The sequence below is a fragment of the Grammomys surdaster genome, unplaced genomic scaffold (genome assembly GCF_004785775.1).
Source record: "Grammomys surdaster isolate TR1022 unplaced genomic scaffold, NIH_TR_1.0 125833, whole genome shotgun sequence".
Classification (NCBI taxonomy): Eukaryota; Metazoa; Chordata; class Mammalia; order Rodentia; family Muridae; genus Grammomys; species Grammomys surdaster.
This window is the reverse complement of record NW_021620661.1, coordinates 756,215-771,303: the sequence shown is the minus strand read 5'-3', so window position 1 is coordinate 771,303 and position 15,089 is coordinate 756,215. Positions and strand designations below refer to the sequence as shown.

Below are 15,089 nucleotides of genomic sequence, written 5' to 3'. Positions count from 1 at the left end.
AAAGGAGACTGTTTTAAAAACAAACAAACAAAAAAAGAACACTTGAAATTAAAGTATATAAACATATGGCATATCTTAATTTCTAAAAAGATGCATGTAGTTTAATGTGTATGGGATGTTTTGCCAGGATGCATGTCTGTGGACCACAGGCATGTAGTATTCGCAGAGGCCAGAAGATGGCATCAGATCCCTTAAAACTGGAGTTATGGATGGTTGTGAGTCACAATGTGGGTGCTGGGAATTAAACTCAGGTCCTGTAGAAGAGGAGGGAGTGCTCTTAACTTCGGAGGCATCACTCCAGCATGTCTTAATTTTAAAAACAGTGTGACTCACAACAAAGAGAACAAACATCAGAGTGAAAAAAAAAGCCTATAAAATGGGAGGAGGTGGATCTTATCAACTATAAACAGACATGGAATTAATCGTGACTAAAGGACTGCAAAAATTAAAAGCAAAAAAGAATTCAGTCAATAGATGGGTCAAGGAACTGAATAGACTGTTCTCAAATGAAATATAACTAGCCAATGCATATTTGAAACAGTGTTCAACATCTTTTCTGTCAGAGAAACACAAAAGAGAACTACATTGACATGTCATCTCAGCCAGTACAAATGACAACCACTAAGAGAACAAATGGCTCAAGTGTAGATGAGGATGTGGAGAAAGAGGAAAAAAAATCATCTATATCACTAGTGAGAATGAAAATGATTTAGGCACTACGGAAATCAGTTTGGAGATGCCTCAAAAAGCTACAAATAGGAATTCTATATCACTCAGCCATACCACTCCTGGGTATAAACACAAAGGACTCAAGTCAATATGCCATGTTTCCTGTTGCACTATTTACAGCAGCTAAAGAAGAGAACCACTGTGGATATCTATCACCAAACCAATGGATAACGGAACTGGGAGTCATTGTGCTAAGTGAAACAAGTCAAAAACAGAAAGACAAAATCAAGTGCCTCCTCTCCACTTCCTTTTCCTTCTCCTCCTCTTCCTCCTCCTCCTCTTCCTCCTCCTCCTCCTCCTCCTCCTCCTCCTCCAGAGAGAGAGAGAGAGAGAGAGGAAGTAGTAGTAGTAGTAGCAGCAGTAGCAGTTGTAGAGGAGGAGGAAGAAGAAAGAGGTAAGAAGAGAAAAAACATAATAGAATACACGTGACATGTAAGTAGACAGGGAACTCCTCGGGAAAAGGCCGGGAACCAAAAGGAGGCAGACAGGAGGATGGCGAAGGAAAGCCTGAGAAGGGGATGTGTAATACCAAATATTATATATATATATATATATATATATATATATATATATATATATATGCGTGAACATGCCAAATGAAATATCACTTTTCATGTTAGTATTTTAAAAATTTAGAGATAAAAAGTAAACCAATAAATCATATATGAAGGCTCAGAGATGTCTGATAAAACCTGGCAACCTAAAAGAAATCCGTTCTCCGGGAACCTACCACATATTTAAAAATAATGGAGAGTGATGAGTGGTGAATGCAAAGGATGTTGCATTCCCAACCAGAAGCAAGCATAGTTCAGAGGATTATAGTCTTTCAGGACTGAAAACAGAAAAGTACAAAACAACACTTAAACCCACCTGAAGGAGGAGCGGAGTCCCTTAATAACAAAGCTAAGATACAAAGGATTATAATTTCTTTTACAGCCTTCATGCTTCCTGAGGCCAACCAACCAGTAACAGGACCCACCTTCAAGTTCTATTTATTTCAGGCTGGATCCTCTCCTTTCCGCTTCATTTGGACCAAAGGCCCAAACCAAAGATACCTGTCACTTGCTTTCTTCCTGCCGAACTGAAAATGAGCCATTCTTTCGAAAGACAAGTTCAACAACCTCACCAAATAACTGAGTATCTTGTTTTGCTGCCAGGGAGGAAAGTCACAGTTATTTTGGTTGGTTTTTAAAAAAACAAATAAATAAATAACCTTAAACACTAAAACTTCTGTCTTATAGAGTTATGAAAATCTCTGCTTACATGGATTATACATTCCAAATTTTAACTTTTCTTTTGTCTTAGATGAATTATGTCAAAAGAAATTGGATAACTACTTTGGGGGTTTCTTCTTCCCGGTGTCTTCTCTATGTGTCTAGCCTCACCCACTCGTAATAGAAAATGAACAATTTGACATGTACTAGTGCTCAATGATGTTTACCAAGGAAGAAAATACAGGTGTGGCTAGGGGCTTGTTTGACCAACAGTCAACAATTTATGTTGTAATTGGCAAATAGGTAGGTTTAAAGACTATACTGGAGTTGTTAAAGATCTCCTGGTTGTTGGGGCTGAGGAGACATTTCAGTTGACAAGCACTTGTGTGCAAGAATGAAGACCTGAGTGTGAGTTCCAGTGCTCATGAGAAAAAATCAGGATAAGCCTAGAATCCCAGTGCTGCTACGGAGCCAGAGACAGGAGAACCCCTGGGGCTTGGTGAGCAGCTTCTCTAGCCAATTCAGTGAACTCCACCCTGCCTCAAGTAATAAGGTGGAGAGCCATTAAACAAGATGCCCAACATCAAACTGTTCTACTCACACATGTTCGCACACACACACACACACACCACAGCAACTGCCAAGATCTGATTATCTCCACACCTCATGAAATTTGAGAGTATTTACATATTGAGGCCTCCAAATAATTTACCAGTGCACAGAGAAGTGATCTTTGAAGATCAGATGAAGGACAGTTGAGTTACACAAATCTTCATATGGCCTGCAAGTATCAAGTATCAGCTATTTTTTTTTTATTAGTAGTGAATTTGTTATTTGGTTATTGCTGTGTATATGTAAGGTGTGTGTGTGTGTGTGTGTGTGTCTGTCTGTCTGTCTGTCTGTCTGTCTGAGTGCAAATGCATGTGTGGAGATCAGAAGATGACTTTTGGAAGTCAAGACGCTCCTACCACCCTGGGTTCCAGCTCTCAAACAGAGGTCATATGTCAGACTTGGACAGCAAGAACTTTTTCTACTCATTGAGGCCTCTGGTAGGCCCCACCACTATTTTTTAGGTTGACTTTTAAAACGACTGAACATGTTCTATGTGTTTCCTGAAAGCAAGAATTAGAACTTCCCATGCAAGACATAATTTGTTTGCAATGCAACACACATTCAGAATGAAATCAAAGCTCTTTGACTACGTAAACATTCTAAAGACTAAACAATACTGATGGCAACATGACCTGATTATGTCAAGGTAGATCAGAGACCGTGCATCAGAGAACACTTGGTCAAACAAACAATGGGCCAGGAGGATATATAACAAAACATGGAACTGCAAGAAACAAGATTAAAACATGAAGTGGTACAGGGAGCTCAGCTTAGGCAAAGAAGCACTAGGGATACAGAAATGAAACCACTAGATTCCTCTCTATGGAAGACTGACATAATTAAGTTAACCTCTGACCTTTGTATTACATTCACATGCCATCGGGAATGAAGACACAGTACAGGGGCTGAAAGGGATGTGCAGCCTTGTCTACATAAATCCATTATTTTTAAAACCCTGTTATTCAAAGATCAGTGACTCACGGAAAACACACAAACAGCATTTACTTCAACAAATAGATGATAGCAAAGCCTGTAGCAAGAATCTTACCAAAAAGGAAAATAACTATTTCACTGTGGCTATGAGTAACTTAATGGGGTCTCCTCTGTCACCTCCCTTTTTCTATAAATTAAGATTGGGAAAGACACTGCCATTTCTATAAGACAAAGTAGATGCCACCTGATGATGCTTATGAGCCGTTCACTTCAAATAGCCTTCTACTCACCACCTAAATGGTTTCACATTAGACTGAAGCACACTAGAATTATAGTGTGCAGCATGAAGATGTGATTCTGCTAAAACCTCTATGCGATTATGCTTTTTAAACATTTTTCAAACATTACATTTTGAAAAGAGTTTTTAAAGTTGGCCATGAAGTTATGGATCTATGAGGTAATGAAATAAATAATAAATCAAATACATAATTATAAATGTAAGAGAATACGTATCATTTTTAAAGACCCCAAAATAATACTAGTATAAAAAACGGTCACTGGATCATAATAAGTCATTTTCATTGAATGCTATTTTCAGGAGTTCCCTAACATAAGGAAATAATTGACGAAAAGGCTTTCTTTAAAACAACAAAACAGAACGTTAGATTTGTGAGGTTCTATTATTACTAACCCATCACAATAAAAGGAACCATTTATCTCTAACTCAACTAAGAAATCTGACTTAGCCAGCCATGGTGTTGCACACCTTTAATCCCAGCACTCTGGAGGCAGAGGCAGGCAGATCTCTGTGAGTTCAAGGCCAGTCTGGACTACAAATTGAGTCCAAGACAGAGAAACCCTATCTCAATAAACCACAAAAAAAAAAAAAAAATAAATAAATAAATAAATAAATAAAGAGGAGAATGAGGAGAGGGAGGAGAAAATAAATAAATCTAACTAATCTGACTACAGTAGGAATATAGGAAAATAGTTTTAAAGGAAAAGTATATAGACTATTATTCTAGTGATTTATGAAGCCCATGTAGAGATGTGACTATCATGAGAGCCTCTGAATATACTAACAACTCCAAAGCCAAGATATTGTTGGGTCAGTCAACAGAATACATATATTAATAGTTCAGCTAAGCGCTCCAAAATTCTAAAGCATATTCTAAAGTCCCGGGGCAGCATACATTTTACCTATAAGAAAAGAAACTTTAATATGTCTAACAGGGAAAAATTCATCTGTACAAGAAAACATATAGAAAAACAGCCCACAGCCCTCAGGTGAGGTTCTCGGGTTTATTGTCCACTCTCTTGAATGGGTATCTCACTGGAGAATTCTGATACTAAAAATAAGAAACAGTATCCATAAAATGACAAGCTACAAGAAGGGGGAGATTCTCAACAGAAGATATGTTGAACAGTGTCACAGATGTACATGGGTTACAGCCTGACCTACACTGTGGACTATGATCCTCCTGATAGGTGACCTCAGAAAGCAGAAAACTGCAGATGACTTGAATACTCATGGCATAGTTTATTTTTAAATGAGATATGAGGAGACCAATCCAGTCGGGAGATAGCTCCAAACATGTAAATAAATAAAATCAGGTGGCTTTGCCTTAAAGTCCATTAAAACATCAAAATGCCCTTTCTAAACTAAAAAAAAAAAAAAGTCAAAAAACCAATCCTATGTCAAAGAGCCTTCCTTCCATGTCTCTGTGTGCCCAGACAGAGGATGGGACATGGAGGTAAGGGGAGAATTGATAGGGGCATCCTCACACACTTTGCCATGGCCCCAACTACTGCTTCTGGAGAAACAAGCTCAGTACAGATGACTCATGAAAGAGTATCAGTCATTTGCTCCAAAACATCCCTATGTTTAGAGCTGCAAAGAAGGTTAGAACAATGTGGAACAGACTTCTCCAGTTACTGATGAGGAAACAGACCCAGGGAAACTAAGTGACTTGATCAAGGTCACGAGGCTAGAACTCAAGATCTCACTCCCAGGAGGGGCTTATTTTCCATTGCCTCATTCAAGATAGAACAAAGTGATTTTCCAGGAATTTCGATAAACTGGAAGAAGAAAATAAAAAGATTTAAAAAAAAAAGCAGCATGCTGGTTTGGAGCTCAAGTTCTTTCCTGTAAGGCAATATTAGATGTGTTCAAACAGACGGTTACTACATAGAGACATATTTTTTAAAACATAAACAGGAAATAAAAAGTTAGATACTGCAAAAAGTAACTCTTTTCCGATGCTCTCAAGAAACCTGAGTCCTTTCACACCGGAGCTGCCCATATACTGTTTTTACCTGTGCTTTTCCCATGGGCACCTCATAAAAACACGACCCCTGAGGCTTAGGAGTCAGCGATGGAGAAGGATGCTGGCTGCTGAGAAGCACTTTTGAGAGTAGGGGAAGGAGAAAACACTTTTATAGATTTCTTATTTTCTTTCTTTAGTATCTTTTCCATTCCCTATACCAATAACACATCTCATGAAATTTTTTATGAGGGCACAGTACAATTAGAACAAGCCTTAAAACCAGCCCAGATTGCCCTGATGGGATGTCACTGGCCAAAAACAAACGTTTGAAGAACACACCCACTCTTTCTCAAATCTTGGTAAAAGAACACCCTCTAGTCTTCCAGCGTTTCTAGTGATTCAGAAGACACTTAACAATGTGCAAGCTGCAGCCTACACTCCTGAGTTCCCTCACAAGGCGGGTGGGGAGGATCAGTTTTCCTTGATCTTATCCAGTTCTTGTCCTTTGTAAACAGCAGGTGCTCAATAAAGTGTATATTGTTAGTTACTGGAAAGAGCCTCGGGCTCTTTCAAGGAAAAGGAGTTTTTCTCCGAATGACCCCTTAACAACCTTGTGTCTCCTCCTCCTTCCTTTTAGCAAGAGACATAAATGTGATTACCATGACCCAGTCTTGTCAATACCAAACCACGTGCTGTCTGCCGCTTCCTCCTGCGTGCAGACTGGAGATGGGAAGATGAAGGAACGGCGTAGTAGTAAGCCATAGTAAAGACAGGAGGAAAACAAAATGGGGCATGTCACATGGTCGCGGCCTGATTTTTTTTTTCTTTCTCAATTAAAAAGAAGAGGAAGTGGGGTGTTTCCGGCCTCCGTCAGCCCGCTGCAGAGTGTTTTTCATTCTTATGAGTCTGGCAGAGATGCAATAGAGACGGAGCGCATCGCGTCTTAGACTTGGGGGCGGAAGAACCTGGATGAGCTCTGCAGCACCCACAAGGGTGAGCGAGCTTTCCCAGCGAGGCCCCAGCCTACCCTGCCCCCGCCCGGCCATTACTCATGCTGATTGGCTCTTGTAGGAGCCAATCGGCACATGGCGTTCGGCCCGCCAGCCTGAGGGGCGGAGGCTCGGCTGCTACGGCCAACCTCGAGGCCTGGGAAGGGGGGCCCGAATCCCGCGAAGACCGAGCCAGGCGGGGGCAGGAGGCTGTCTCTCCCAACCGGGGCGGGAGGGCTCTTGAAAAGGGGGGGGGGCAGAGCCAAGCAAAGAGAGGGGCAGGCAGGAAGCGGAGGTGACCCGGGAAAAGGGAAAGTGCCAGGGCTCGCGGGTCTGCGCCAGCTCCAAAGGCCAGGGGGCGGGGAGCATCGCGGAAAGGGGGCGGGAGGGGGCGGGAAGAGAGGCAGCTGTGAGCAGTGGAGACAGGGAATCCTGGAGGTCACAGTAAGGAAAAACAGGGTCAGAGAGGAATGGTAAAATCCCCTTTTGTTGGGGGGAGGGGGTCTTAACAAAAGGATGACAAAAAAAAAAAAAGGATCCCGGAGGGATGACTCGGGTCTGTGTCAGCAAAAGTGTGCTCTGTCTGCCAAGCTTCAGTTTCAACAGTAAACTCAAATCTAAGGCAAATGCTGGTTAAAGGTATTTAGACGGCCCAGGGGGTCCTTTTAGCTTTCCACTTTGGGCTCTGGGTTAACCCACTACAGACAGTAGGCCACAATGACTGTACTATTGCACGGACCATGCACTAGGAGGTGGGGACAAAAGGAAGGGGTGGGGAGAGGAGTGATCGTTCCACAACACAATCTAGCAGTTCAGAACTAAGTTGGAGGTGACCCTGACATGCATCAGAGAAAAGAGACACAGAAAAGATTGTTGTTCAGTCAAATCCTGTGCAAGGGAGCTAAATGCTTCACAAATGGCTCTCCTTGAGCTGACATTGAAACAAAGTAAACAAGCTGAGATGTTTAAAAGAGGGTCTCAGAGAATGCGCGCGCACACACAGGCGCGAGCGCGCACACACACTTATGGCAGCTGTATTCCTTTAACCTTGTTTCAGGGTTTTCGGGGTTTTTTTGTTTTGTTTTTGTTTTTCAATTTCCCAAGACAGGCGAAGTAGCAGCGACAGCAATGGCAGGGGAGGTTAAAATAGCTAACTGATAACTCACTGTGAGCAGAAGCTGTTTGCCACTGGCAGATCTGATTCCACTCAGCCTCTGATGATAGCTGACGAGCAAACAAAACCTTTAAACTTAGCAAAAGCAAGCACAGTGGAGAGTATACAGCACCAGGTAATACTGGACGCTCTGCTTAAAGCACACACACACACTTAAAATTTAGATACACATTGTAGAAGTCTACTTTTGGCATTTGGCAAAGGATGAGCTATAGCTCTTCTGTAACAGACATGACTGATTTTTCTGGATTATCATACGTTCTCTAAGAAAGTTAAAAATGAAAAGCTCAGCATTAAAGTTCTGGGAGGGGAAGGATTTTTGTGGGGTGTGTGTGTGTGTGTGTGTGTTCTCTACATAAGCACGGCTTTCTTTTAAATCCCCTTTTAAAACAATGAGGATTCCATTGATCATTTCATTTCCTCAAAAGACAAAACACTGCTTATTCTATTTTGTAAGAAAGTAAATGGGGGGGGGGATTCTTTTCTTTATCTCCTGTTTTACTGGATATGTTTGCTTCAGGTTCCTCCTACTTTATGAAGTAAGCTGTTTACAAAGAAAGTATTGCAGGAGTCACAACCCTCAAAATCCATGTTAGAAATAACCAAGAATTTTATGTTGGCAAACAATACAATAAAAAAAAATCTCTGTCCTAGTGATAAAAGCAAGCATTGAAATAAAGAACAAACCCAAATAGGTGCTTTCTTAACAAATCACATAAAACTTGAGTTTTAATATTCATGTACCTCCATTTGGCCCTACAAAATAGAGAATGTTAATTGTTGGAAGCAGAATCAGGACCATTTTGACCACACAATCACTTTATTATTCTTCCTATTCTTTATTATTATTTCCTATTGATAAAAGCCCAAGGCACACATTAATTTCTTACAAAGAGCCTTATTAAGAAGAATAAATGTTTTTCAGTGCTCTTCCTGTGAAGCATATATAAAATTCATGAGGTAATCAGTTTGTCAGAATAAACTGCTTCCAATTCTGGAAAGTTCTGATTTGCCAACTCATCACATTATCTGGGATGACACTTCTCTCCTCTACCCACAATGACCACCAGAAAACAGGCTCCCAGAACTAACTTTCTATTACAAATGTTTCTCATTTTCAATACAGCCTTGGCCACAGATGACCTAAAGCCAACTTTCAACATCTCTGAGGCATCTAGTCATAAATTTAAAGGAAAACAAATACCCTACAAATGGAGAATACACAGGTTTGCTCTATCATCCAACACGCACCAGAACAAACACTCTCTTTCCCCTGACCAAGTGCCTTTTCATTTTACTAGAGAAATGTTAAGCAATCTTACAGAAAAAAAATGTACAGTAGCCCCCAAACCATATGTGTGATGCCTCAGTACAAGTAAAGGAACTACAGGGCAGACAGGCTAGGGTGAACTCCCATAACTCTTAACTCATAATGGGTCCCAGGCGCATGGTGTTTATTGCATATTCTGTACAAAAGCAGCCATGCCTGCAAGATGGTAGGTCTGTGTGTGAAAAACATTTCATGAAGCCCAGCACAGGAACAAAAAGAAAATGTGCCCTACAATTACTTTCTTTGGAGATCAGAGAGAGGTAAGAATTTCTCTATAAATACTTGTGCCTGAAAAGCTCTTACTCGGGAAGCTTTTTAAGAGAGCTTAAATAAAAGTCGCTGCTGTTTACAACTACTTTGGTACTGTGAAATCACAGAACAAAAGTGCACACAGCCCCTCGGTAAGCTTGCCTTTCAGAACTTTAAGAAAGGATCTTAAATTGAAGGCTTTTTAGCCTCTGTATTAGCAAATATTTTCGGTAGAATTGTCCCTGCTAGGGGCTGGCCTTAATATTTAGTCAAAAGAAAACTTCCAGATAGAAGAGAATGATTCCTATGGAGGAACTCATCAAACCTCAGAACTGGTTTTATAGAACTTAAGTTTTTAAATGCTGCAGCAACTTTTACACTTGGGAGTTCTCAAATACAGAAGCCCTTCTGTGGCTGCTCCAAACACATTTCTTTGACTATCTGCCAGGTGTCATTGTGAGGTGAGCATCTGTGTACCCTGACCCACCTCCCCCTCCCCCTCCTGAAAGTGTATCCTCCCCAAGGACACTGTGGGAAGCAGTGAGAAGGGAAGGAGGGAAAAGAACAGAACTCAAGCACCCGTGGTAAAAGCACTTTTGTCTTCTGACTTTGCCACCATAAAAACGCACCTGCTATGATGTCCAGTTAAGCTATTGACGGTCCTCTGGCTGCTTCTGGAAGTTGATGCTGGCATAGGTACTTAAATCCTCACTGGAGCGTCTCCGGGAGTTGCCCTCATTGCTGCCTAAGGGCTGTTGAGGGGGAGGGGGTGGTAGGGACTGCTGTTGAGAGGGGCAGTCCTGAGAGCGCTGCTTAACATCCTTGGCCAAATCCAGGTCTATGTAGTTAAGACTCTTCTCCAAACCCCCAGCAGCCCCACACACTGGAGCAGACTCCTTGGAGGCTCCCCCTAGATCCCCAGGTCTCAGCCACACATTCTCAAATGATGCAGAGCTGTGGCGTTTTACATCCTCATTGCCGCCACCGCTGCCCCCTACCGCAGCCCCTGCTCCAAAGGACACTGTGTTGCCAGCCCGAGTAGGTGCTGAGAAGGTCTCAGAGCTATGCCTCCTCCGGCACCCTTGAGTATCTGCACGAATCACTTTGGCACTCTGGTTATGGTTAGGACTGAGGTTCACCCTGGTGAATGCACTCATGCCCCCAGGTCCCTGAGGGCCTCCCAGCAAGGAAGAGTGAGCAGCCTGCTCAGCTGCTCCTTGAGGTGTAACAGAAGCAGAGGCTGTGGAGGATGGAGGAGGAGCAGCTCCTGTGGTTCTAGGCAGGCTCACCTTCTCTGTAGCAATGCCTGTCCGCATGTCAGCATAGCTGACTGGGGCCACTGGTGAGGTATCCACATAGCTTTGATGAGGACAACCTATTTGCATGGTCATGTAGTCACCACGGCTATTTGGCACCGACCGAGTTGGCCTGCAAATGGTAGCAGCCCCTGGAGGTGCAGGGCCTACTCTCCCCAACTCAACTCCACCACTCTCCTGCCAGGTTGCCCTCCGGCCTGGCCCCAAGTCCATGTTCATGTACTCTTCTGAGCCAGTCTCTTCTCTGGGAGCTGGGTGGAGCTGGGGTGGACATCGAACTGAAGGAGAACTACGGGAAGTTGCAGGGCCACCTAAATAGCCAGGCTGGCCACTCCCGAATTCAATATTCACATATTCTCCTGGGCTTTTGGGCTCGGGAGGGTGCAGGGAAGACTGCTGCTGTTGCTGCTGCTGCTGCTGCTGCTGCTGCTGCTGCTCTCGTACCCGGGGTAAGGTGCTTGCCTTGGGATCCCCCAAGGACAGCCTTGTGGGGCGAGCCAGGCGGCTGTTGGTCTGTGCAGCCGTGTCCACCTTTCGAGGCAGATGGGGCTGCAAGACATGGTGGTGGGGATGTGTGAGGCTAGACTCTGGCCTAGCCCCACAGTAACCCCCACCCAGGCTGTCGCTGCTGGTAGAAGAGGAAGAATCTTCGGCAGTTGCAGTATAGCGAAGGCGTCCAGAGCTAGAAGAGAGACGAAGATGCTGGTGCCTGGCACCCTCCTCTGGCTCTCCAGGGCGCTGAGTGTGCTTAAAAGACCTTGGCAATGAGTAGTAGGAGAGAACTGGCTTGTGCTGGGGATCTTCTGGGCCGTAGTAGCATTCTGAGGGGCTGCTGGTGTTGGAATCTCCCACTGGTGACATGTTCATGTAGTCACCTGTGCAAGGCAAGTGCTTCCCACCACCGCCCTCAACAGGGGGTTTGGCATGAGGAAGAGCATGGGTATGGTGCCCCCCTACTCCATTTGTCCATGGCTTCCCATAGCTGCTCCCAGAAGGGGCTGCGCTGATGCTGCCACTGCTGCTGGACCCACCTCCAATGTCAGGGGAGCAACTACCGCTGGGTGACATCATCATGTAGCCATTGGGGTCCACTCTCTGTGGGTGGCGTCTGATGGGGTTAATGATCTGCTGTGGGGCAGATACACTCTTGGGACTCATTGGCATATAGTCTCCATTTCCTTTGCGGTTGCTGGGCACTGGAGCCACCCCAGGAGACATGGGCATGTAGCCATCATCAGTGTGGAGATTGGAGGTGTCTGGACGGTGGTGGCCTCCACGACGTTCCAAGTGGTGCATCTCTAGACCCTCTTCAGGATAGGAGTGGGTGGGCACGAAGGCGGAATGCCGGTAGCCGGGCAGGCGGCCTCCACTGCCACCTCCTGGTGGGTAGGCAGCGGGCATCATCTCTGTATATTCCTCAATAGAAGCCACTGAAGACTGTGAGGGGGTCTTCTGATGGGAAATGGTAGGGGATGTGCCGGCAGAGTGAGTTCTCTTCCGAAACCGGTTATCCAAATCTGCTGCACCAGCGGCTTCGTCTCCAGTCAGCGCTGGGCTTGTTCCCAAGTTAGCACCTGGGATGTAGCGATGGCCGTTGCCACCCCTAGACAAGATGTAGTGACCATTGGGAGCTGTCAAGGTGGAGGCTCCCTTGCCACCCATGCAGATATAGTTGCTCAGCTCCTCCTCACCCCTGGCTGGTGGGGTGTGCCCCAGGGAATCTGGGGTGACACTGCAGAAGGAACTTCGGAAATCGCAGGGACTAGAACCGTATTCATCGGAAGAGATGAAACCGCCATCGCTAGGAGAACCGGACACGGAAGCGCTAGAGCGCCTCGGGAAGAGACAGTCTGAAGTGGAGCCATGGCCACTGGTACTACTGGATGACAGACTCACTGGGCTGGTGGCTGAAGGTGAGCATCGCGAAGAAGGCATGGGGATGGAGCGGCTGTGGTTGAGTGGGGGGTGCAGCCTGGAGCTGCCTCGATGCCGATGGGCGTGGGTCCTGTTGGTGCTAGGGCTCACAGGACTGCCATCCACTGATGCTGGTCGGGACATGGTGCCTTCACCATCGCTGGAGGCACGCACCCGGAAGGAACCTGGTTTCCCACCCACCATACTGGCAGGGGAGGTGGCAGTGATGCTCTCAGTTCGAGATCTACGAGTCAGACCCACCTGGCTAGGTGGAGGATTGTTGAGATGGTGCCTGCGCAAAGGAACACTGATGGGGTTGGAGCAACTGGAGGAAGACTGGCTTTTGCTGCGCGGGCGAAACTCATCGCTCATGGCCCTCATGGCTTCTAGAATGGTCTCATGCATGTTCTGGGCCACCACGGAGTCATCCACTTGCATCCAGAACTCGCCAGGTCCTGTTACAGCTGAACGCCCCACCTCGATGAAGAAGAAGTTCTCTGAGTGGCCACAGCGTCTGATGTTCATCAGCTGCAGCACCACAGCGGCTGCCTCGGAGTTCAGCTTCACAAAGCTGATGGTCTTGCTGGTCAGGCAGAGGCGGTAGATGCCAATCAGGTTCTTTGTCTGCCCCAGGCCCTTGGGTTTCAGGATAACCTGCCAGACCTCCTTGAACGCGGGTCCTGGGCCCGCGTCATAGCTCAAGTCCTCCCCTGCCTCTCCGACACCAGAGCTGCCGCTGCAGCTACCACCGCAGCCTCCTCCAGCCCCGTCATGGTGGGCCTTTGCCCGATTATGCAGCTGCAGAAGAGCCTGGTACCAGCTGTCTTGCTCAGCCTCGCTATCCGCCGCAATGGCAAAGTGTTCGTCTCGGGTGTAGAGAGCCACCAGGTGCTTGTTCTTGGAGTCAGCCCGCTTGTTGATGTTGAAACAGCTCTCGAGGGGGATCGAGCGTTTGGGGGCGCTCGACTTGTGCCGCCACTTCTTCTCGTTCTCATAATACTCCAGGCGCGCCGGGCCCCCGGCCTCGCTGGCCGCCCGCAGCACGAAAAAGCGCTTATGCATACTCTTGGGTTTGCGCAGGTAGCCCACCTTGCGCACGTCTGAGAAGCCATCGGTATCCGGAGGGCTCGCCATGCTGCTGCGGAATAGAGGGAGGTGTCGAAAAACTGGGTGAGGGGTGGCTTCTCAGTGCCGCCCCGCACATGCACTCCGGGCTGGAGGAAGCAAGCAGAAACCCTGACTCCGAAATTCACGCTGTTCCTGGCGCTGGGGAGGGGCAGCCGAAGGACGAGGTAGCTGCGCCAAGGAAGATAGCCTGATCCGAGTTTAAGGGCGTTTCATGCCCAGAGGGAAAGGCAGTGGGTCTAGGGTGAGTGCAGCCGCAATCTTCCGAGGACTAAGTCTCCCCAAGTCCCTGCAGCAGAGTAGGAGCTATGGTGCATCCCTTGCCGCCCCTGGTCGAGTCCGATGTAGGGAGGCAGCGATGGCCCGAGGAGTCCCCGCTTGGCCCTCCAGGCGCGCGCGCCTTCCCTCCCGAGTTCCCCTCTGGAAGTAGCGATTCCCGAGGCAAATTAAATATCCTTGGGCAGGGGGAGGCGGGCTGCCAAGTCCCAACGTTGCACAGGCTTCTCCCTCCTCCTCCTTCTCCTCCTCCTCCTCTGCCTCCTCCCACCCTCCAACCGTCCCCGCCGCCACCAGCCGCCCAAATACCAGCTCAATCGCAAAGACCACGGCGCTGCGGCTGTTGCTGCTGCTGCTGCTGCTGCTGTTGCTGCTGCTGCTGCTGCCGCCCGAGGACGCGTCCTCTGCAGCCCGCACTCGAGCCCATCTCGGCGGGCGGGGAAAGTGGCTTTTCCACGCGCAACGCTACTGGGCAGTCGAGGGAGCAGGGGACGGTCCAGAGGGACAGGCTCATCCCTGCCCCTAGCTCCAGTCCGCAAGGGAGGAGGGGAGGGGACGAGGGAGGGAGGCGGGGAGGGGGGGAGGAGGTTTGGGAAGAGATCGGGGAAGACGCCCGGTCCTCCGGAGGCGCAGCCGCCGCAGTTACTTCTCGCCTCCTCCCTCCTCCTCCTCCTCCTCCCTCCTCCCTCCTCCTTCCTCCTCCTCGGAGAGTTGCCGAGAGCCCCAACCAAAACAAGCGGCGGCTGCGGCGGCTGGCACCGCGCGCCGGCCCTCCTCAGACCGCGCCGCCGTCTCACTCCAGAGGAGCAAAACACGTGACGAAGCCTCTGCGCTCCGCAGCCCGGCCACCGCCGGGAGGCTCCAGCCTGGGTCTCTCTCCCTCTCCCTGCTCGCTCTACATTCCGGGCCGAGCCCGCCCCACGCCCGCCCCTCTCCACCCCCCGGCCGTGCCGCAGAGGCG

At 47.3% G+C, this 15,089-nt stretch overlaps 1 protein-coding gene across 1 annotated transcript in view; it reads right to left on the bottom strand.

Moving 5' to 3' along the window:
- The window catches only part of Irs1 (insulin receptor substrate 1), a 57,394-nt gene extending 42,563 nt beyond the window's left edge, over nucleotides 1-14,831 (bottom strand). The window contains exon 1 of the mRNA XM_028789428.1: nucleotides 10,127-14,831. Within this exon, the coding sequence (XP_028645261.1) occupies nucleotides 10,148-13,861 (3,714 nt within the window). The 5' untranslated portion in view covers nucleotides 13,862-14,831 and the 3' untranslated portion in view covers nucleotides 10,127-10,147. The remainder of the gene's footprint in view (nucleotides 1-10,126) is intronic.
- Nucleotides 14,832-15,089: the final 258 nt, after the last annotated feature.